The 22,366-nt window shown below is 37.0% G+C and overlaps 2 protein-coding genes and 1 long non-coding RNA gene across 6 annotated transcripts in view; 2 read left to right on the top strand and 1 right to left on the bottom strand.

Annotated features, from left to right (window-relative positions):
* The first annotated feature begins 950 nt into the window (after positions 1 to 950).
* Positions 951 to 2,476, top strand: LOC127412605 (mid1-interacting protein 1-like). The gene is made up of 2 exons (XM_051649085.1): positions 951 to 1,066; positions 1,386 to 2,476. The coding sequence occupies exon 2, from the start codon at positions 1,393 to 1,395 to the stop codon at positions 1,879 to 1,881; it is 489 nt and encodes a 162-aa protein (XP_051505045.1). The 5' UTR covers positions 951 to 1,066; positions 1,386 to 1,392; the 3' UTR covers positions 1,882 to 2,476.
* Positions 2,477 to 6,056: 3,580 nt separating this feature from the next.
* LOC127412606 (uncharacterized) lies at positions 6,057 to 10,245 on the top strand. Its single transcript, XR_007892459.1, has 3 exons — positions 6,057 to 6,788; positions 9,869 to 9,917; positions 10,158 to 10,245. It is a non-coding gene; the product is annotated as an uncharacterized LOC127412606 (long non-coding RNA).
* Positions 10,246 to 19,978: 9,733 nt separating this feature from the next.
* Positions 19,979 to 22,366, bottom strand: part of LOC127412590 (BCL-6 corepressor-like protein 1) — a 46,490-nt gene continuing 44,102 nt past the window's right edge. For all 4 annotated transcript variants that reach the window (XM_051649062.1, XM_051649065.1, XM_051649064.1 and 1 more), the window contains exon 12: positions 19,979 to 22,275. In XM_051649062.1, the coding sequence (XP_051505022.1) occupies positions 21,963 to 22,275 (313 nt within the window). In that variant the 3' untranslated portion in view covers positions 19,979 to 21,962. The remainder of the gene's footprint in view (positions 22,276 to 22,366) is intronic.

The following is a 22,366-nucleotide window of genomic DNA, read 5'->3' as shown; positions in this document are numbered from 1 at the left end:
GGAGGTAAAGTTGTATCCAATTGTACAACTTTGTTGCCATGCAGAGAAAAAAACGTAAACCCTGTAATCCCGGTAATTTAGTAACCTACAATATAAAAAACTTTAGCCCAAATAATTAAGAATAATTAATGTAAGTGCTTTTATAAAATTATAAGCTTCACATTTATACCTTTAAACCCTCCAAAAAATTGACCCCATTTACTTCCATCGTAAGTGTGTCACTGTAACTTACATTTTTGCTTCTTTGTTTAATTTTTAAATTTTTATTATAATTATTATTATTATTATTATTTAAGAAAAGGAGGGACGAATCAAAATTATTTTTTGTGATAGTCAACTTTATACCACAAATGCTGTCGCTTGAGCTAACCTGGAATATTCCTTTAATAATCATATTAAAAATAATAATAATAAACTAATATGCAGGACATTTTGGGACACCTTTGAGTGACAAAAATAAGTAATGAGAATTAGGCTTATATTGCTAATGTCATAATTATATTCATAGCTGTAAAATTACCTACCGGAAGCCTCGTTTTCTGTTGTTCTTAAAAGTCCAAATAAAAAATAGGTACTATAGTAGGCTATAGATACTGCTGGATACAGAGAAGCTATTAAAATTAATTGACGCACTACGCATTAAGATTTTTGTGAAAAGATTTTAAGATTTCTATATTTATCTAAAATACCTGCTACTTTGTTCTTTGTGGGGGGATACTTTTTTAAATTTATTTTTTATTTTATTTTTTAAGTTTAATCAAATTGTTGAACGAACCGATTCCCTACAATGATTCGGACATCCTAATGCTGGTCATTTACATAGAGATACAATGGTGATGCACGATTGGTCCGATTACCCATCATTCAATTGCAGCTCTGTACCTCATTGGACATGTGACCCATCACCACATGACGTCAACGGTATAAAGTCTACCGGTCGACGCCTGGAATCGCAGAAGAAGGTAACTTTCTTCTCGGTAGGTGCTGTTGGAATCCTTGTCAACGCTATTATCCTTTGTATATTTTGCCTTTGGGTTATTTCACTCCAAAAACCCGTTTCATCCAGGTTAGTTATTTGGATGTGATGCTTTCAAACTCTGTTTTTATTGTGTAGTCATTGCAAGGTCAGCTAAAGCGATGCGTATGTACAAGTGTTATATTCTGCACGCTAATCAGTTTTACAAACAATATTTGAAATAATGTGTAACGGACTTAAAATCGATTTTATTTTGGGTATTGTTTTAGTCGCCTGTGTTTATTGATGGGCAGCTTGCATAGACTATAATGGGAGGGAGTTCTGTAGTTTTGTTGCTTGGCAAGATTGCATTATTATTATTATTATTATTATTATTATTATTATTAATGCAGTCCAACCTTTATTTTAGCTTGTTCATGATGCAACTCAGCAACGACGGACACTGCAAAAAGCACTCGCTGCTCAACGTCATGAACCGCTTCATGGCCGCTGCAAACAACATGGACGAGACCATCATGGTGCCAAGCTTATTGCGGGACGTGCCTCTGGTGGAACAGGAAAGCCAACCCCCTGTTAGTCACAACAACAACGAGCCCGCTTTCCCCAGCAAACAGAGGGACATGTATGAGCATTACCTCCTGCTTAAGTCCATCAAGAACGACATGGAGTGGGGCTTGCTGAAGAGGGAGATGGGTGGCAGTGCCAGCTTCCTGGAGATTGCTGTGAAGCAGGAGGAGCCACAGCAGCAGGTGAAAGGAGATGCTGAGGATGGTTCAGACCTAGAGGGCCAATTCCACTTCCACCTCCGTGGACTGTTTGCAGTTTTATCCAAGCTCACGGTCCAGGCAGATCACCTCACAAATCGTTACAAGAGAGAAATCGGTGGAGGTAGTCTGTTGAGATAGGAGTGTTTTTTTCCTTATGTAGTATTGTGGACAATTCTTGAACTGTTGGACCAGGTATTGATGGGGTGTAGAAGTGGACTGAAAGGGCTGTAGATTCCTCTCTGCAATCAAAAGGGTTTCTTGCCCAAGAGTCTTGGCAGTTACACCAACTCTTTGGTGCTTTCCAGACGTTAAAGTTAAATGGCTATGGGAGTAATGAGTCTTAAAACTGACCGTTTCAGCAGAGCACACCTGTTCAGAAAGCCCTTAATGTGTCATTCAAAGCTGAAGAATTGGAATGCTGGTAATTCTGTTCTTCTTATTAGCCAGAATTCTATACGTTCTTAATCTCCAGCCAATGCCATTTTTTTAAAGAGGGGGATTTTGTGTTTATGCTGCTCTCATGCACTTGTCCATGCAAAATGGTGTGCCTTCTATTTCCAATTCCCACTTGTGCTGTTCATGTATGCTTGTGCATTGTATCAAATTGATGGGGGCCCATGTGAGATTGTAATGCAACTTTCAAGTGTGTGTTTTTCTTTGTCCTAAAAGATTTCAGATTTTATATTGAGCTGTAATATAGTGACTTATTAAATAAAGCATTAACTTAAATTGTCTTGTTATATTGACACTGACTTCCTCATTTTGAATTGCACTACCTAGTTTCATGGGCAAATGTTTACCAGAGGGCTGAGTCTGCTTTCTAATCCTAAACTGAGCCAGAAAGTGTCTGTTAATCTGGTTTCATAAGAGCTGCATCACTTGCTTTGTATCGAATGATGGGCGTCTTTACCTGGGCAGGTTTGAGCATGACTGTGGTTTGTTTGCAACTCCTCATTAACTGTGGTGTTCAACTTGATCTAAATACAACATGCAACTTTTTCTATCATGTGTTAATGACACCTGTTATCAAATCTAGCAGTTCAAAGTCTATTGTACCCATAAAGTGTCTGGCCAAGATTATTTAATCTAGTTTATTCTTAGGACAGCGTAACGAGTTGGTACTTATTCTGTTTTGCAAGCTTTTGTGCATGTGTTTGTGACCTTACTCCCACAAATTCATGGGTGTCTTTGCTTGTTTCCCTAGCAAATGAGTGCATTTCCTTTTGACTCAAGTGTCTAAACTTGGTGTGGATTAGATATTTTAGAGCTACCAAAGTTAACCCATTTAATTAACATGTTAGTTTTTCTTAATCGCAATTAACGTTTGCTGTTAATACAGCATAAACCACTATGAACACTTGTTAGAAAGGTGGAACTTTTGTAACGTGTCCACCTGGAATCATTATGCTTCACAACAGCGCTTCCGTACTGGTGATCAACTCGTGGAGAAAGCACTTCTTTAATGCTATTTGGTGTACAAAACAAGCCCAGATAGGACCGAAAAGGGAATACAATTTTTTTTTTTCATCCTATATAATGCATTTTTCAATTAACACAAAAGCATGTCAAGTATTAACTATCACCAAAACGCAATGTTTTTGCAAGCACTTTTCATGTGGAGTTCAAAGTGGCACTTGACGCTGGCATTGACACCCTAAATGTGATGAATGCAATTTCACGATTGCTGTAGCAAAGTGCATAGCCATAGTCTATCGGCAGATTAATATTTGTGGAGAATTAGAGTTTAAGAGATTTAATGTCCATTGCTATGAATATGTAACCTATGGGGAGACTAGTTCTTTCAATAAATCTAACTCCCACTTAGACTTTGGGAAACATTTAATGTTACTTGAATTGGTGAACTGAATTTAGTGCATTTCTATCTTTATACTGTGGAAGGCTTTGTTTGGAAAATATTAAAGCATATTAATATTTTGTTTTCTTAAGATGGCTATAAATGCATTTTGACTGAAAAAGAGTATATAGTGTCAGATTACAGCACTTTCAAAATCTGTGATTAATCACAATTAACTATAAAAGAAAATTAATCGTGATTAAAAAAAAAACTAACAGCACTGATAATTTTTTTTAAACCACCAAGTCTATTCTCTTTTCCTAAGTATTAACATCTACCACATACCAAACATTCTAAACCATAAGCAATAAAGTGCTCAAACCTTGCATGGCGCAATTGTGGTTACGTAGTGACAGCCAGTCTTTGTGCTAGATAATGTGGCCTATGACATTCGCAGTAATATCACGCATCAAAAAGTCCACGTTTACTACGGGCGTTATGGTAAATCAAACCATCTGTCCATTCAAGTGAAATGGGTCAGCATGAGGCACACAAACTGGGTGAGGTGGTCAAAGCAACAAATCTGCTTGATATATTGCCCAGCAACTAAATAAGGGATTTACATCCATCTTATGAATGCTATTTTAAGGCTTAAATCATCATTTTATTTGGATGAAATATAGAAGCAAACCTTGTTGCAAGTCATTTATGTTGTGACGGTTTCATAAGATTAAAAAATAGTCTACAGGATTCACATGCATGCATCGAAGAGAATATAAAGGTTTAAGAAGATGCATAGAAAATGATGCAATGAAGGTAAATGGTGACTGAGGCAAACATCCTGCTTGCGTCTTTTTTGTGTTTCATGGAAGAATGAAAGTCGGGGGGGGGTATCCCTTATATATATATATGCTTTGAATATATTATGTTTATTTTGCTAAAACTAAGCTATTTTTTTCCTTTTTGAAGTACTCGATCTGTGTTTCTGGAGATATACAGCCACAACAGATTGGCATAAAGATAAAAACCTAATGGACTCAAAAATCACTTTTAGAATGGCTGGCTGGATCAGCTCTCCTCCATGCATGGTGCATTGAGCGACTACGTTACCAAGCAATCGAGACTTGGCCTGGAACATCCAGTCTGCAGACTCTTATCTAAAACTCATATCTAACATTTGCCTCTTACGTGCACCTTTAATGCATCTTGGCACCCGCAAAGGAATATTGCTCAACAAATTTAATGCCAATGTCTGCCTTGCATGTGCAAGACGTGATCAGAATCATCAGTCTTTATGAGTTTCAAGTGATTGTTTGATAACCAATAACAAGTACAATAATTAGATGGTTGATAACCAGTAAAACATTATTAATTAATAAAACAGACTAAATATGTTTGACAAAATCATTATGTTTTAGATTGTTTACTCAATCAGACATAAATGATTAACATTAGAATGATTACAAATGTAATAACAATTAAGCAAGAACAAAAATCACAGTATGCTCTGATTAAACCAAGGCCTATAAATAAACACTGATTTCACACTTTTTTGTTTTTTTGCATAATGTTAGGTGCCTGACAGCTGTTAGTAATGCTATGGTAAAACGATCAGCTGGTTTGGGTAAGGAGATGCTCATCCCAATCGGTCTCACAATACTAAGCCTTGTGTTGTACAATGAAAGCCTGTGTGCTTTCTTCTACCCGACCTCTCAGTGCTAGACAAGAGGCCGAGGTTCAGACCATCAACTGGAAAATCAGCCACTAATTTGTTGCTTGGTCTTGGTCATTTTTCAGTTTTGAGGAGGTGGCAAAATGTGACTTGTGTGGCCATGTCCCTCGAGACTGCAAGTATCATGACCCTGAAAGAGCAATAGAGACATGATTGCATCAAAATGCAATAATGCAATAGTTTCTTTTTATTGCACACTATTTCTTAAAGGAATATTCCAGGTTAAATTCAAGTTAAGCTCAATAAACAGCATTTGTGGCATAATGTTGATTACCACAAAAAAGAATTTCAACTTGTCCCACCTTTTCTTAAAAAATCGAGATTGCAGTGAGGTACTTACAATGGAAGTGAATTGGGCCAATTTTTTAAAGTGGTTTAAAAGGCGGAAATGTGAAGTTTATAATTTTATAAAAGAACAATTCTGCTGTTAAAACTTGTGTATTTTTTGAGCTAAGTTGTTAAAATTGTCGTTTTCTTGGTCGTTTTATGGTTTAAGTTGTAAAATTTGATATAACTTTACACAGAAAAGGTTAGTAAGCGATTTTATCACATTAAAAATCATGTTAGCATGTCTTCTGGCTATACTTTTGAAACTTTTTTTAAAGAAAAGGAGGGAAGTCTAAATAATTTTTTGTGGTAATCAATATTATGCCATAAATGCTGTCAATTGAGCTTAACTTGTATTGAACCCGGAATATCGCTAGTTGGTGTTTACGATCTTACATTTGATGGCTTTATATGAATAGTTCACACGTAAGAAGAAAATACTGTCATTATTTACCTAATTTCACTTTAAACTTGTAATTATTTTTTGTTCTGTGGAACACACACACACACACACACACAAAGAATCTTCACACGTCTTTTCGCTATAAGGGACTGTGATTAAAAGGTGCTGTAAGGGATTTTTTTCATCCAAAGGTATGCAAAAAATGCCCTTCTTCCATAAAGATACCACTGAAATAAGTGTCCTGAGATAGCTCACTGGTCTCACTTTGTGACAACACTAGACTGTGTAAACAGTAAACAAAAATGTGACCGCATGTCGCGGACACATTTGTTGATCACCCCATCAGAAAACTTTGATGTGCTTATTGCTTGTCAATCATTTTGCACGTTCTCATAGTAGTTGAAGCGAAACATACATGTTTAATGTCATATTCAGATTCATAACAGTTGTCAGCTGAGGACGCTATTTAACTATTTTTATGTTTGACTGTCATGAGAAGACGCACTGCTCTACTGTTTGGTGATGGTCTTAAAGGGATGGTTCACCCAAAAATGAAAATTCTCTCATCATTTACTCACCCTCATGCCTTCCCAGATGTGTATGACTTTTTTTCTTTTGCTGAATACAAACGAATATTTTTTAAGAATGTCTCTGCTTTGTAGGTCCATACAATGGAAGTGAATGTGTCCAGAACTTTGACGCTCCAAAAAACACATAAAACCAGCACAAAAGTCAACCATGCGACTCCAGTGGTTGAATCTATGTCTTCTAAAGCGATATAAGTGTGGGTGAGAAACAGATCAATATTTAAGTCCTTCTTTTATTGTAAATCTCTACTTTCACTTTCACATTCTTCGTGCATAGCACCACCTACTGTTCGGGGTTGGTCAAAGGTGGAGATTTTATAGCACAGATTTCTCTCACCAGTGATTGAGTGGTAAGACGTTTTAGCACAGGATCTTTTCACTGCGTGTTGAGAGTAAAATTTTGGTTTAACTCATTCTATTTGTCCAAAGACAAGATCCACTGATCCATTTTTATTGAATAATGTTTCTTTTAATACCCTTTCTGTTTTTTACAGTCAGTTGTTGATTAAAAACAACCCTCTCGTTATATGTGCTCTCTGGCTGATGCCGTTAGTCTTAAAAAGACACTACCGATTTAACACGTGTTCTACATAATATAAAAATAATGTAATTGTGTTCTAGCTCAATATAAATACTTGTAAATAGTAAAATTATGCAATAAACATGTAACAAAAATATACTGTATATGTAGGGTTGGGGAGTAACGGAATACATGTAACTGGATTACTTATTTAAAATACAAAAAATTAGTAACTGCATTTCACTACAGTTACAATTTAAATCATTGGTAATCAGAATAGTTACAATCAAAAAGTATTTTGATTACTGAAGAGATTACTTTGCATTTTATTGTTATTTTTTCATTTAATATATATTCTATTCGTCTTTTAATGCATGATTTTGTGTAAAGCTGCTTTGAAACGATGTGTGTTGTGAAAGGCGCTATACAAATAAAAATGACTTGACTTGAAAGCATTTATCAGTATTAATGATGCGATCCGAGGAATGTTTGAACAGTGGTGAAACACTTTTTTTATAATATGTTACATTCATACAAGCAGACAGAGTGTGATTTTCCACTGCTTAAAAGGTGGATATAATGTCATTGATAAAAATGATGCGGTTGTGTGCACTGTTTGGGGTTTTGAAGTAAGTTTGGAGCAGCAGAAATAGTTAACCTTGTGTAAATTGTCGTGAACATTTAGCTTTATGCTAAGATAAAATGCTATTTCTTCCCCTTTTACATGCACCTGTTATCAGCCACGAATACATTTTTTATCTAGAAAATCCACGTTCAGTCATATACTTACTGTATATATTTTATCAAAATATCAGAAAATTTATTTTTAATATAAGTGTATTTTGTTTTACTGTACTGGCAGATGTTTTTTTTACTTGTTTTTATCTTGTTTATAGTCAAAACAAGTGAAAAAATCTACCAGTGCTGAATCCAAAGTATTCAGATTACATTAATGACTTTGAGTAATCTATCAGAATACGTTACAAATTACATTTTACAGCATATATTTTGTAATCTGTAGTGAAATACATTTGAAAAGTAACCCTCCCAGCCCTGTATACATGCAACATAATATATGTGTTTTCAATACATTAATTGTTGAAATACACTATATTGCCAAAAGTATTCGCTCATCTGCCTTTAGACGCATATGAACTTAAGTGACATCCCATTCTTAATCCATAGTGTTTAATATGACGTCGGCCCACCCTTTGCAGCTATAACAGCTTCAACTCTTCTGGGAAGGCTTTCCACAAGGTTTAGGAGTGTGTTTATGGGAATTTTTGACCATTCTTCCAGAAGCGCATGTGTGAGGTCAGACACTGATGTTGGACGAGAAGGCCTGGCTCGCAGTCTTCGCTCTAATTCATCCCAAAGGTGCTCTATCGGGTTGAGGTAAGGACTCTGTGCAGGCCAGTCAAGTTCTTCCACACCAAACTCGCTCATCCATGTCTTTATGGACCTTGCTTTGTGCACTGGTGCGCAGTCATGTTGGAACAGGAAGGGGCCATCCCCAAACTGTTCCCACAAAGTTGGGAGCATGGAATTGTCCAAAATCTCTTGGTATGCTGAAGCATTCAGAGTTCCTTTCACTGGAACTAAGGGGCCAAGCCCAGCTCCTGAAAAACAACCCCACACCATAATCCCCCTCCACCAAACTTCACAGTTGGCACAATGCAGTCAGACAAGTACCGTTCTCCTGGCAACCGCCAAACCCAGACTTGTCCATCAGATTGCCAGATGGAGAAGCGTGATTCGTCACTCCAGAGAACGCGTCTCCACTGCTCTAGAGTCCAGTGGCGGCATGCTTTACACCACTGCATCCGACGCTTTGCATTGCACTTGGTGATGTATGGCTTGGATGCAGCTGCTCAGCCATGGAAACCCATTCCATGAAGCTCTCTACGCACTGTTCTTGAGCTAATCTGAAGGCCACATGAACTTTGGAGGTCTGTAGCAATTGACTCTGCAGAAAGTTGGTGACCTCTGCGCACTATGCACCTCAGCATCCGCTGACCCCGCTCTGTCATTTTACGTGGCCTACCACTTCGTGGCTGAGTTGCTGTCATTCCCAATCACTTCCACTTTGTTATAATACCACTGACAGTTGACTGTGGAATATTTAGTAGCGAGGAAATTTCACGTCTGGACTTGTTGCACAGGTGGCATCCTATCACAGTACCACGCTGGAATTCACTGAGCTCCTGAGAGCGGCCCATTCTTTCACAAATGTTTGTAGAAGCAGTCTGCATGCCTAGGTGCTTCATTTTATACACCTGTGGCCATGGAAGTGATTGGAACACCTGAATTCAATTATTTGGATGGGTGAGTGAATACTTTTGGCAATATAGTGTATATTGAATTTGAAAAAATTTTAAAAGCTAAAATATGATCGGTTTGATAAAAAACTAATGATAAAATATCATTTGTAAAAATTATATTTTCGAATTGTACCTAGAATGGTTGCCTAGAAGGTTCTTCTATAATTAAGAGCATTAGCTGAGAGAATTTATTTCATATGTAATCAAAATGGACATTTTAACAGAAATGTACCCATATGAATCAATATCGAATCAAATCGAGTGCTTGTGAATCGGAATCAAATTGGGTTATCTGTATCAATACCCAGCCCTAGTTTGGAGTGACTTTAGGCTAAGTAAATACTAACAGAATTTTCATTTTTGGGCGATATATTCCCATATCTTCACATTTGGTAGACAATCTATCCGAAACAACTTATTCAAGGTATGCATTTATTCAGTTCATAGATTCCCTTTGAATAGCACCATGCACTACCAGCTGATCTACAGGTACATTGTTTGTAATTCTTCAACCTGAACAATATAAAATTGATCTTTGTGATCTGCAAAATTATTAACATATATCAAAATACATATCTTAAGGTTTAAGTGAAATTTAAGAGCATTTATTTTTCCTTTATACTATATGAATGCACTGTAACTAATCCAAAAGCTTGAATCTTTTATGTAGACCTTCAGACTGGTGTTGTGAATTCAAAGTTTTTTTTTTTTCTCTCTCTCTGTCTACAGATATTCTATATTGAGCTCTGTGTGAATTGTGCAAGGCTGAAGTGCAACCCTTTCCTTGATCTATCACAGGAAACTAACTGAGTCTCCAGTAAGTTAGATGTGTGTCAACAAAGTTTCAGCAAAGACTGAGTTCTTAGTGACCCTGAAAATGATATTGAGTTTATGTAGCTATCTTATCATGAAATGTTCACCCTTTTGCAGGAACACTGCATGATAAGCATATCTGAAATTATACTAGACATATGTATCATCCACAAGTGTCTTTTAGGCCAAGATTTTTTTCTGGCCTCGCAGCAGTCTTACTGCATGATCAGTGCATGCAGACTATATATGATATATCAGTGTAACCCGTGCATGAAGAATGTTTAGGGCAGCTGAGGTTATATAATAATGTAGGCCTGGTGCTCAGCTGGAACCATTTACAACCTGACACTCACAGTTGCCTTGGTTCCCTCCACCCAGCCTGTAATGTAACTCACGCACTGCACATCAAGCCTGGCATTACTTATAGGATTATCACAGCCTTATCTGTTCAGTTCAATATGGCTTCTCTGGTTAGACGAGTGTGCTAACACATTTACTGTGAAACATATTATACTTTAGCCAGATATCAATATTAACATTCTCGAAAAGATGTCTTTTAGATACAAGCTTAGACAAACCCTTTGTCTTTTACATTTCATTTGAGTCAAGTATTGTATATGTGATATCATCTTAACTTAATCAAATCTTCACTGTTAGCAGTTTAACGCCATTCCATTAAGGTTTTTCCCCTTTTAATGTTGTTCTTTCATGTAGCTTATTGGGAAATATAATATATTACTTGTATGTTTGCACAGTTTATTTAAGGCCAAAATAAATAAAATATTTAATGGCCCGTTATCCATACAGAATGAAAGGTCTGTCCTCAAAAGGGTCATGCTGCCTTCTTCACATGATTTAATCTAATCTGCAGGACAGGAGCAAGTCGTTGCTGCTGGGTAAATTGTCAGACGTCCTACACTCCTGCATTGGCATGGACCTTTTTACTCTAAACCATAAATTATTCATATACACTATATTGCCATAAGTATTCGCTCACCCATCCAAATAATTGAATTCAGGTGTTCCAATCACTTCCATGGCCACAGGTGTATAAAATGAAGCACCTAGGCATGCAGACTGCTTCTACAAACATTTGTGAAAGAATGGGCCGCTCTCAGGAGCTCAGTGAATTCCAGCGTAGTACTGTGATAGGATGCCACCTGTACAACAAGTCCATTCGTGAAATTTCCTCGCTACTAAATATTCCACAGTCAACTGTCAGTGGTATTATAACAAAGTGGAAGCGATTGGGAATGACAGCAACTCAGCCACGAAGTGGTAGGCCACGTAAAATGACAGAGCGGGGTCAGCGGATGCTGAGGCGCATAGTGCGCAGAGGTCACCAACTTTCTGCAGAGTCAATCGCTACAGACCTCCAAAGTTCATGTGGCCTTCAGATTAGCTCAAGAACAGTGCGTAGAGAGCTTCATGGAATGGGTTTCCATGGCCGAGCAGCTGCATCCAAGCCATACATCACCAAGTGCAATGCAAAGCATCGGATGCATTGGTGTAAAGCATGCCGCCACTGGACTCTAGAGCAGTGGAGACGCGTTCTCTGGAGTGACGAATCATGCTTCTCCATCTGGCAATCTGATGGACGAGTCTGGGTTTGGCGGTTGCCAGGAGAACGGTACTTGTCTGACTGCATTGTGCCAACTGTGAAGTTTGGTGGAGGGGGATTATGGTGTGGGGTTGTTTTTCAGGAGCTGAGCTTGGCCCCTTAGTTCCAGTGAAAGGAACTCTGAATGCTTCAGCATACCAAGAGATTTTGGACAATTCCATGCTCCCAACTTTGTGGGAACAGTTTGGGGATGGCCCCTTCCTGTTCCAACATGACTGCACACCAGTGCACAAAGCAAGGTCCATAAAGACATGGATGAGCGAGTTTGGTGTGGAAGAACTTGACTGGCCTGCACAGAGTCCTGACCTCAACCCAATAGAGCACCTTTGGGATGAATTAGAGTGAAGACTGCGAGCCAGGCCTTCTCATCCAAGATCAGTGTCTGACCTCACAAATGCGCTTCTGGAAGAATGGTCAAAAATTCCCATAAACACACTCCTAAACCTTGTGGAAAGCCTTCCCAGAAGAGTTGAAGCTGTTATAGCTGCAAAGGGTGGGCCGACGTCATATTAAACCCTATGGATTAAGAATGGGATGTCACTTAAATTCATATGCGTCTAAAGGCAGATGAGCGAATACTTTTGGCAATATAGTGTATTAATCATAATCATATTAATATAATCTAATATAATCTTAATATAATTTGTTGTCCTGGTTTGAAATAAAATCTCTTAAAATTAACATTTAACTCTTAACATTTCTGTGTGTTCTTTTAAAACTAGTGTTTTAACATAGTGCCAACTAACCCCATAATGCACAACATAACTTTAATCATTTAAAGAATAGTTTACCTAAAAATAAAAATTCTCTCATCATTTACTCACCCTCATGCTATCCCAGATGTGTATGACTTTCTTTCTTCTGCTGAACACAAACGAAGATTTTTAGAAGAATATTTCAGCTCTGTAGGTCTATAAAATGCAAGTGAATGGTGACCAAAATTGTGAAGCTGTTGATCTGTTTCTCACCCACACCTATCATATCACTTCTGAAGAAATGGATTTTACCACTGGAGTAGTATGGGTTACTTTTATGCTGCCTTTATGTGCTTTTGAATTTTGGTCACCATTCACCTGCATTGTATGGACCTACAGAGCTGAGATGTTCTTCTAAAAATCTTCGTTTGTAGAATTTACATTTTTGGTGAAATATTACTTTATATAAATTGCATTGCACTTCATGAATTCCCAAAACAAAAGTCTGTCATTGCACATTATGGTATACTCATACTAGAATATTTACATTTATAAAATTTGGCTGACGCTTTTATCCAAAGCAACTTACAGTGCCCTGATTACAGGGACAATCCCCCTGGAGCAACCTGGAGTTAAGTGCCTTGCCCAAGGACACAATGGTGTCCACTTACCAGTTCAGTGCTTTAGTCCACTACACCACCACCACTCCTATGTGGAATATGAAGAATATTCCACTGTGTGATCTGTACATTATCAATGATGTACTCTGTCCAGGGCCCATTATACTATACTGTATGTGGTGGTGGGTGAATGATGTTACACTGAACATCCAAGAATATTTGTCCCTGGCAGGCACGAGCTATCCAGAATAGCAACAGATTATCCACCCTGAAAGCCAATCTAGAAATAATTAGAAAGTATGAATTAGTGGCACTGATCAGTGATCAGTCATTACTCAGCATGTCTGGAAAGTGAAATTAGTGCACGTCTGTACAACAAACAGTCATGCAATAAAAAAAGTAATCTTATGTTTTTTAAAATGCATGAGAAAGACCTGGATGTAATTGAATATATCTCTGTGCAATGTTTTTTAAAACACGGCTAAAACCACTCTAAAAAGAATCTGGGCTCACAAGGAGAATGGCATTTTAATTAACATGTAAGTAGTGCCTGCTCAAGTTGACTGGCATTTCTAACCAACTCTGTACTAAGTACTAAAAGGGAAGATCCCTCTGTGGTGTTTGAGAGAAGCAAAACTTGCAGGACCGCCCTTTTGTGTGAGAACTCTTACATAATCTCAGCTTGAACAAAGAAGAAACCTTGTTGACCCCCTTGCACGCAGATCTTTAAGTCGGAGACAGGCGATGACATTTAAAATCTGTTTAACCATGTCAACCTTCAATGCAATCAAATATCTGACTTTTAGACTTTTGGTCAGTGGTTTCAAGAGACTGGTCTTACAATCAAAGAATATGCTGTTTGCGCAATAAAACATTTAGCTAATAATGATAATGGCATGGTTTTTTAATTTTTTTAATGAATAATTCTGTATTTGAAAAAAATAAAATGCTTGGTGTGGAACTAAAATCACTGTAAAATGCCCTTTTTTGTTTTGTTATTGTTAACACTGCAAGTACTTCCACATGGTAACAGACTGAGTCATTTGTGCATAACTGTCAGTATGTCATGTTGAGGCTTGCCCTAGATTTAGACCAATCGCAGTTTAGCTTCAATAGAGCCAGCCAATTGTAGATGCCAGATCTCGTGGGCTTGGTGAAGGAGTGGCTCTGAAACCTGAGTCCACATGAGTCCATATATTATGCAATCGGGTTTGTCTCTAAGTAAGAGAAAAAGCCATGGCTGGTATTTTTGGTTAATTTCCACCCAGAGAATCAATAAATGGATTTATTTAACCAATTACATTTTAGCATGCTGTGGTTTGGACACTTAGTATCAGGGTTGGGGAGTAACAGAATACATGTAATCGGATTACGTATTTAAAATACAAAATATAAGTAACTGTATTCCACTACAGTTACAATTTAAATCATTGGTAATTAGAATACAGTTACATTAAAAAAGTATTTTGATTACTGAAGAGATTACTTTGCATTTTATTGTAATTTGTTTCATTTAATATTTAGTCCTTTCAGATGGAAAACATTTATGCATATAAATGATGCGATCCAAAGTGCATTTGAACAGCAGTGAAACACTTTCTTATGATGTGTTACATTCATACGAGCAGACAGAGAAGTAAGTTTGAAGTAAGTTTGAAGGAAGTTTGGAGCAGCAGAAATAGAAATAAACCTTGTGTAAATTTTTATGTGAACATTTTGCTTTACACTAAGCTAAAATGCTATTTCTAGCCATTTTACCTGTACATGTTACCAGGCACGATCATATTTTTTTATCAAGAAAATCCACATTTTTTTTCTGTAGTAAGACCTTTGATATTTGAACAAAAATCTTATTCTTGATGAGAATTTTTTTATTGCTTTTCTGTAAAAATATCTAAAAAATATATAAAATTGATACACGATCAATTTTCTTGATCTTGTTTTAGAAACAACACTGCATAAGATATTTAGGTTTTTCAGAGAATGTATTTTTAACATGTGTATTTTGTCTTACTGTACTGGCAGAGTTTTTATTGTCAAAACAAGTGAAAAAATCTACCAGTGCTGAAGAAGTAATGCAAAGTATTTAGAATACTTTACTGACCTTGAGTAATCTAATGGAATACGTTACAAATTAAATTTTACAGCATGTATTCTGTAATCTGTAGTGGAATACATTTCAAAAGTAACCCTCGCAACCATGCTTATTAAATGATAATAAATATGATGAATCTGTTATCACATTACATTTCTTGTGAATACAGGTTTTTGAAAAAGTCTAATCTTAATCTCTAAAGATTCGCCTAACTGGATGATTGTAGACTGTTCCCTAGTACCGTAGTAGCTATAAATTAAAGATTACAGAGCAATAGTAAGCTATGTTGACAGAAGTGACTTGTGCTGCCATTAAAGGGGTAGTTCACCCAAAAATGAAAATTCTCTCCTAATTTATCACCCTCATGCCATCCCAGATGCGTATGAATTTCTATTTCTTTTTCTTTTTTTTTTTTGCTGAACACAAATGGATTTTTTTTTTAAGAATATCTCATCTCTGTAGGTTCTATCAATGCAAGTGAATGGTAGACAAAACTTGAAGGTCCAAAAAGCAGATAAAAGCAGTATAAAATTAATCCATATGACTCCAGTTGTCAAATCCATATCTTCAGAAGTGATATAATAGGTGTAGGTGAGAAACAAATCAATATTTATGTCCTTTTTACTGTAAATCTCCATTTTCACTTTCACATCTGAAAGTCACATGCTGCGCCTGTTTAGTTTCACTTTCACATGTGAAAGTAAAAGTGAAAGTGGAGATTTATATTTAAAAAAGGACTTAAAAATGTATCTGTTTCTCACCCACATCCATATGTTAATTATGTATCCATATGTTAATCATCTCACATGTTAAATCCATATCTTCATAAGCGATATGATAGATGTGGGACACTGGAGTCATGTGGATTACTCTTATGCTGCATTTATGTGCTTTTTGTACCTTCAGATTTCTGGCCACAATTCACTTGCATTACAGGACCAACAGAGTTGAGATATTTCTTTAAAAATCTTCTTTTGTGTTCTGCTGAAGAAAGAAAATCATGCACATCTGGGATGGCATGAGGGAGAGTAAATTATGAAAGAATTTAATTTTTTGGGTGAACTATCCCTTTAAGGTTTCTATAGCAATCTTTGTCTGACTGTTGTCTGTGTATTGTTTTCTTTTTAAATGAGGCACTGATGCAGAGCTACGGTCAATGTGTTAATTGAAGCATGTCTTCATTTAGTTGCAGTGTGCTTTGGTTTCAGACTGTCCTTGGGGGCGACCTTAACTGATCTTTCTAGTGAGTCTAAATCTCACCTCATTGCTGTGTCGTGCTGTGATTTCTGTTCACTCTTTTGCATATAAATGGTCTACAGCCACTCAGCATTCTCTTCCATCCCACTGGTTCAATTCAGCACCAGGCAACCAAACCAACCAACAGCAAACTATTGAGACTACTGAGCTGGGCAAATGCTTGCAACACTGATACCCATATTAATAAAGCATTAGATTAACCTGTGCATTATAAAGGTGTGGGCATATAAGGAAGGAGTAGAAGAAGAATTTATAGACATTCTAAACTAACTGACTAATATTTTGAGATGTACATGGGTGAAATATAAAAAGCTATGCATGACTGTGTTATTGTCTGAGATTTATCAAGAATCATATATTGATTCATTCTGACTTACTCAGCTCACTTAATAGACGGCTGTTAAATGTTGGGTATAAAAGCGTGGTAGCCAAAGTTTAAAGTGCTGTTTTATTGTTAGCTGACTATAACAGTTGCAGTAGAAGCCTGACTCATAAATGTATTTATCTGGCTCAGTCCTTGTTCCTCAGTATAACACAGTCTCCTGAGGCCTTGTCCATACTCAGACAGCTCTCATTTCAAAATCCTGTCCTGTTTCTTTCCTTAATGAGTACTAAAGTGCATCACTAGTTTCTCAACAATTGATTGTCACTTTCTCCAAAAGACTGCATCAGCCTCTTTGAATGACCTTTTACCGCTGTCAATTGTCATCAGCAGTCCAAACCTTTGAGAGCCAATTGGACAGTAGACCTATGTAGGTGTTTATCTTTTTCACTGATATAGTTCAGCATATATGGTAACTTGATAAAATTATACTAAATGTCCTCCTTAATGTTAAAAAGTTGCACTTTAGTTAAATCCTCAGTTAATGTTAGTATCTAGTGCCCCCTTGAGGACAATACTTTTCTCCCAGTGCAGGGCAAATGATGCAGAGGGTCCATTCACGTAATACAGTACCTATTCATTTTAAAGGGATAGTACACCCAAAAATGAAAACTCACCCTCATGCCATCTCAGATGTGTATGACTTTCTTTCTTCTGCTGAACACAAATGAAGATTTTTAGAAGAATATGTCTGTAGGTCCATACAATGCAAGTGAATGTTGACCAAGCTCCAAAAATCACATAAAGGCAGCATAAAAGTAATCTATATGACTCATCCAATCCTTTTTTACTATAAATCTCCACTTTCTCTGTCAGAATGTGAAAGTGAAAGTGGAGATTTATAGTAAAAAAGGACTTAAATATTGATCTGTTTCTCACCCACACTTATCAAATCGCATCTGAAGACATGGATTTAACCAGTGGAGTCTTATGGTTTACTTTTATGCTGCTTTTAACTGCTTTTTGGAGCTTCAAAGTTCTGGTCAACATTCACTTGCATTGTATGGACCTACAGAGCTGAAATATTCTTCTAAAAATCTGTTTATGTTCTGTGTATGACTTTCTGTTTTGAGGTACAACATGGGCACTGTTCGATAAGGACACCAATGTAAAAAAAAAATAGTTACATTTATTATTGATAATAATTGGAATACACAATTATAATAATAGTTAATTTGCTTAACTGTAGACCTCATACGGTTGTCAGGTAACATACTCGGTAGTTTACGAATTTCAAAATGTTCAGTTGGAACAACTTTACACGCAAACCTTTAATTCATGTGTCAAATTGCTTGGTATCACTAAGCAGAATTGTTCATTGTGATTTTTTTTATTAATACGTTTAGGGGTGTCCCAATACTTACGCTGCTCATGTACTTGTACTCGTAGAAATGCTCCGATACCAAAACCGATACCATCCGATGTAGGAATATCATTCCATAAACATTCAGCAGACAAAATAAAATCACATTGTCCTAGTGTGATTATTAAACTGCAAAGGCTGCGGCGTACTGAGATACATTTGTAATTTAGTTTGCATGTGCTGCGAGCTTCAACGGCTGCTTATACCTTTAAGAGCTCCTTGTCTCATACACGGAAAACACCATCATGAGCAATGCACACTCTGTTTGTAGCAGATGATAGCGAATACAGTGCTAAATCACATACAGACTACATATTTATTTAATTAAATAGCAACTTTTTTGCGGTTTAATAATCACATTGGGTCACATAGGCGACCTGATTTTCCGGAGGTAAGAAGCTACCATTAAAAAGACAGAAAGGGCTTCAAAAAAAAAAAAAAAAAAAGCTTCAAAAAGCTTCCGCCAAAATAAAAACTTAATTTAAATGGAAAAAAGTAGAACAGAAATACTGTATATCACTTCTGTACAGTTATATAATATTCACTGTAATACTACTAATACTAATAATAAATCAATAGTAATTTTATTGTATTTAAGCAATATCGCACATGTCTTTTTTGCATTGTGCTGTTCATTTGATAAAAATAATCCAATATTATGTAAAAAATTAATTGTTCTATTTTCATTTGATTAAAGTTTTAATACATTTATTTATTTAGATACGATTTTGATGAAAAAAGTTAAATAAACAGTTGATATGGAATTCAGAAAAGGAAGAATCGGTACTCATACTCGTTCTCCAAAAAATGGTATCACTCTAAAAGATATATCCCTGACAATAGCCAGTAATAAGAACGCTGCTATGCATCAAGATGCTGTGAAGTGATACAAATAAACACTCGGTGAAGAGGTCACAGCTGTGCTTTATCGTGAATAAAGCACGGCAGGTGACCAATCAGCATCCAAAACTAGAACTCTCCGTTTTATAAACTAAAATCTCAAAGCTTATTGTATTAATTAATGATTTCTGTAACATTCTCTTTAAAACGAATATGCAGTGCTACAATCAGTGTGAAGCTCACAAGCAAGACTTGACAATCATGCTTTATTCTGGTTGATTTCTTCCAAAAAAAGAACCAATTAAACAGCTTTCCTCCTTGAATAGAGTTCACTGAAGCAATATGCCTTCAAAACCAAGAACTTTCTTCATGTCTTGCTGTATTTCCATAAGTAGTGAAACTAAACTCTTATCTTTACATTTCTGTCTCTTCATTTAAATATAATTTATTGGTTTCAGTTCAAACAAAACTTCATTGATTGTCAACACAAAATCTAACTTAGCACCAGTACAATAAAACTGTACTTTAGCCTGTTAAAATACTGTTCGCAGTTTGGGAAAACAAAACAACCTCAGAATAAAGGGATCATTAATTGTACATTTTAAAATAAAGCACCAACCATACAAAGCAATTTTCATATATCATTTGTCTGATACACACACAAAAAAGGTCAAATATATTAATGACTATTAAATTAAGCACAAACAATAACACTGTGTAACAAATTTATTTTATTTTTTTCCCTGGGTAGTAAGTGTTATTTCCTAATTGCTTACGCCTCAAAAGTATAGAAAATGGCTATTATTCCCCACAAACTTTGCTTTTGTGACCAGGACAGTGAAATTTTGAAATGTACCTATTTCCAATGAGAAAACGGGCAAATTTGTGTCTTTTCGTTCACATAAAGTCAGAAAAAAACAACATATGAATAAAAATGAACATGTATTTATACTAAAGTAATATTCAAAGCCGTACTGGTCCATAATGGTAACAAGTACCCGTCTCTTCCCCTGGCTCACTCTGTGCACCTCAAAGAGGATTACAACTGCATCAAGACCTTGCTGGATGCCTTGAAGTATGATGAGTGCAGCTGGGAGGTCACAGGAGACTTCAAAATGGTGGCATTCCTGATGGGTCTTCAAGGCGGTTTTACCAAGTTTCCCTGCTATCTTTGCCTTTGGGACAGCAGGGACACCAAGGCGCACTACCACAGGCAGTACTGATCATAACGGACCAAGTTCTCTTTGGGGAGGAACAACATCAAGTGGGAGCCACTGGTGGACCCCCGGAAGGTGCTGATGCCACCAATGCACATCAAATTGGGCCTTATGAAACAATTTGACAAAGCTCTAGATAAGGAGTCGGCAGCCGTCAAGTACCTTCAAGACTTCTTCCCTAAGCTGTCTGAAGCAAAGGTCAAAGCCGGTAAAATAAAGATAAAGCCACAGATAAAGAAGGATTCATATGTTGTTGTTTTTTTCTGACTTTATGTGAACGAAAAGACAAAAAATTCACCCGTTTTCTCATTGGAAATAGGTAAATTTCAAAATATCACTGTCCTGGTCACAAAAGCAAAAGTTTGTGGGGAATAATCCATTTCTATACATTTTCTATACTTTTGAGGCATAAGCAATTAGGAAATAACACTTACTACCCAGGAACAAAAACTGTGTTACATAGTGTAATCAGTGTAAATAAAACACACCATGTGCAGCAAAGCACGCCAGAATCTGGTACACCAGGAAAAAATGAGAATGGGAAGATCAGAGTGGAGTCCTTTTTCAATAAGCACTAGAAAGCAGTTAAAGACAGAATCTAGAAAAATGGCTCTAGAAAAGTAAAAACAACAACAACAAAAAAAAAACCTCCAAAAACAAAAGCATTCCACAGGCTTGTTTTCTGTTTACCACTTCATTTTCAAGGTCGATACCAGTTCAGAAGGCAGATACCTTTTGATATCTTAAAACAATTGTGGATAAAATAATTTATGACTAATGATCAACCTGCTGATCTTCACAGCAAAAATTAAACAATCGTTGGATGTCACAGGAATGGAAGGGTACAATCCTGTGCCTGCTACAATGCAAATGAAACAATAGTGAGTGTAGCTAGGAAAGGTGTAATGATCTAGGCAGAGCTTCATTGTGAGAGCTGTGCTGCTGAGGTACGGAGGAACATATGCTGTAGGTTAGGGGGCTTCTCAGGGCAGCAAGACTCTGGAAGGTGTACACAGGAACCATCTGGCCCAAATGCATTCCTGTCGCTGTTAGCTTGAAGTAAGTCTCTTAGCTACAAACATTTAGTTTATCAAGATAAAAAAGGCTTGGATTACCACTCCTTCTATTGGACTCGCATACCATCAATAACAAACATAAAAACATGATAAGTTACACCCATATGCGTTCACCCTGATGTCAAGATATACATATATTTACTTATACATTTGTTTATAAAAAAAAAAAAAACAAAACAGAATTATTGAATATTGAAAAATACCCACAGATAGGAACCTGAAAGTTTATTCCCAGTGGAGTCCGTCCCCAGCCTTTCTCCCTGGGGTAAGGGCATGGCAAAGTCGCTCCCTAGGGCCCCTTTCAATACTGAGGGGGAAGGTGGCCTATGATAAGAATGTCTTTGAGAAAATAGGACCTTCCTGGCTGACACTGACTATACAAAGTGCTGGTACTGGTAACAGGCAATCAGTTGCAATGGCAAGGACCTTCACTGAGAGACCACGACTGTGGACAGCACCTCGCTGCTCCCCATTTAGATCTAACGGCTGTAGAGAGACCGGAGCGAGTGCAGAGGGATTGTTCTGGGCCTGCAAACAGATATAGAGCAGGAGTTGCTATCGACTGCAGGGGCTGGCGGTGACCCCTGATGTCTCATCCTCATTTTCTCTGAGGATCTGTATGGAGGATCCTAACAGTCCCTGTAACTCAGGCATGCAGCGCACCAGCTCCACCGTCGCCTCTCCGTCATCTTCCTCACCTGGCTGGAGTTTGTCAGGGGCTGTGCACGTCTGACTGACGGAGACCTGTTTCCACAGCTCTGCTTGGGCGATGGTGGCCACCTCAAACTGAGGGTACCGAGCCCGGAAAATCCGTGCTGACATCTTTAGCCGCTTCAGCACGTCTGTTAGCAAGAACCAGTTGCAAAAACTGTTGGGGGAAGCACAGAGTTTAGGTATGAAAGTAAAGTTTAGATTGATTGTTTAGTTAGAAGTAAATAATACAGACAGCAGACAGTATA

Source organism: Myxocyprinus asiaticus, chromosome 22 (assembly GCF_019703515.2).
Source record: "Myxocyprinus asiaticus isolate MX2 ecotype Aquarium Trade chromosome 22, UBuf_Myxa_2, whole genome shotgun sequence".
NCBI lineage: Eukaryota > Metazoa > Chordata > Actinopteri > Cypriniformes > Catostomidae > Myxocyprinus > Myxocyprinus asiaticus.
The sequence above is the reverse complement of the archived record's forward strand: the minus strand, read 5'-3'. Positions and strand labels throughout refer to the sequence as shown.

What these genes read in the sequence shown, in the direction of transcription:
- LOC127412605 (XM_051649085.1), top strand. Translation starts at nt 1,393, where the DNA reads ATGATGCAACTCAGCAACGACGGACACTGCAAAAAGCACTCGCTGCTC.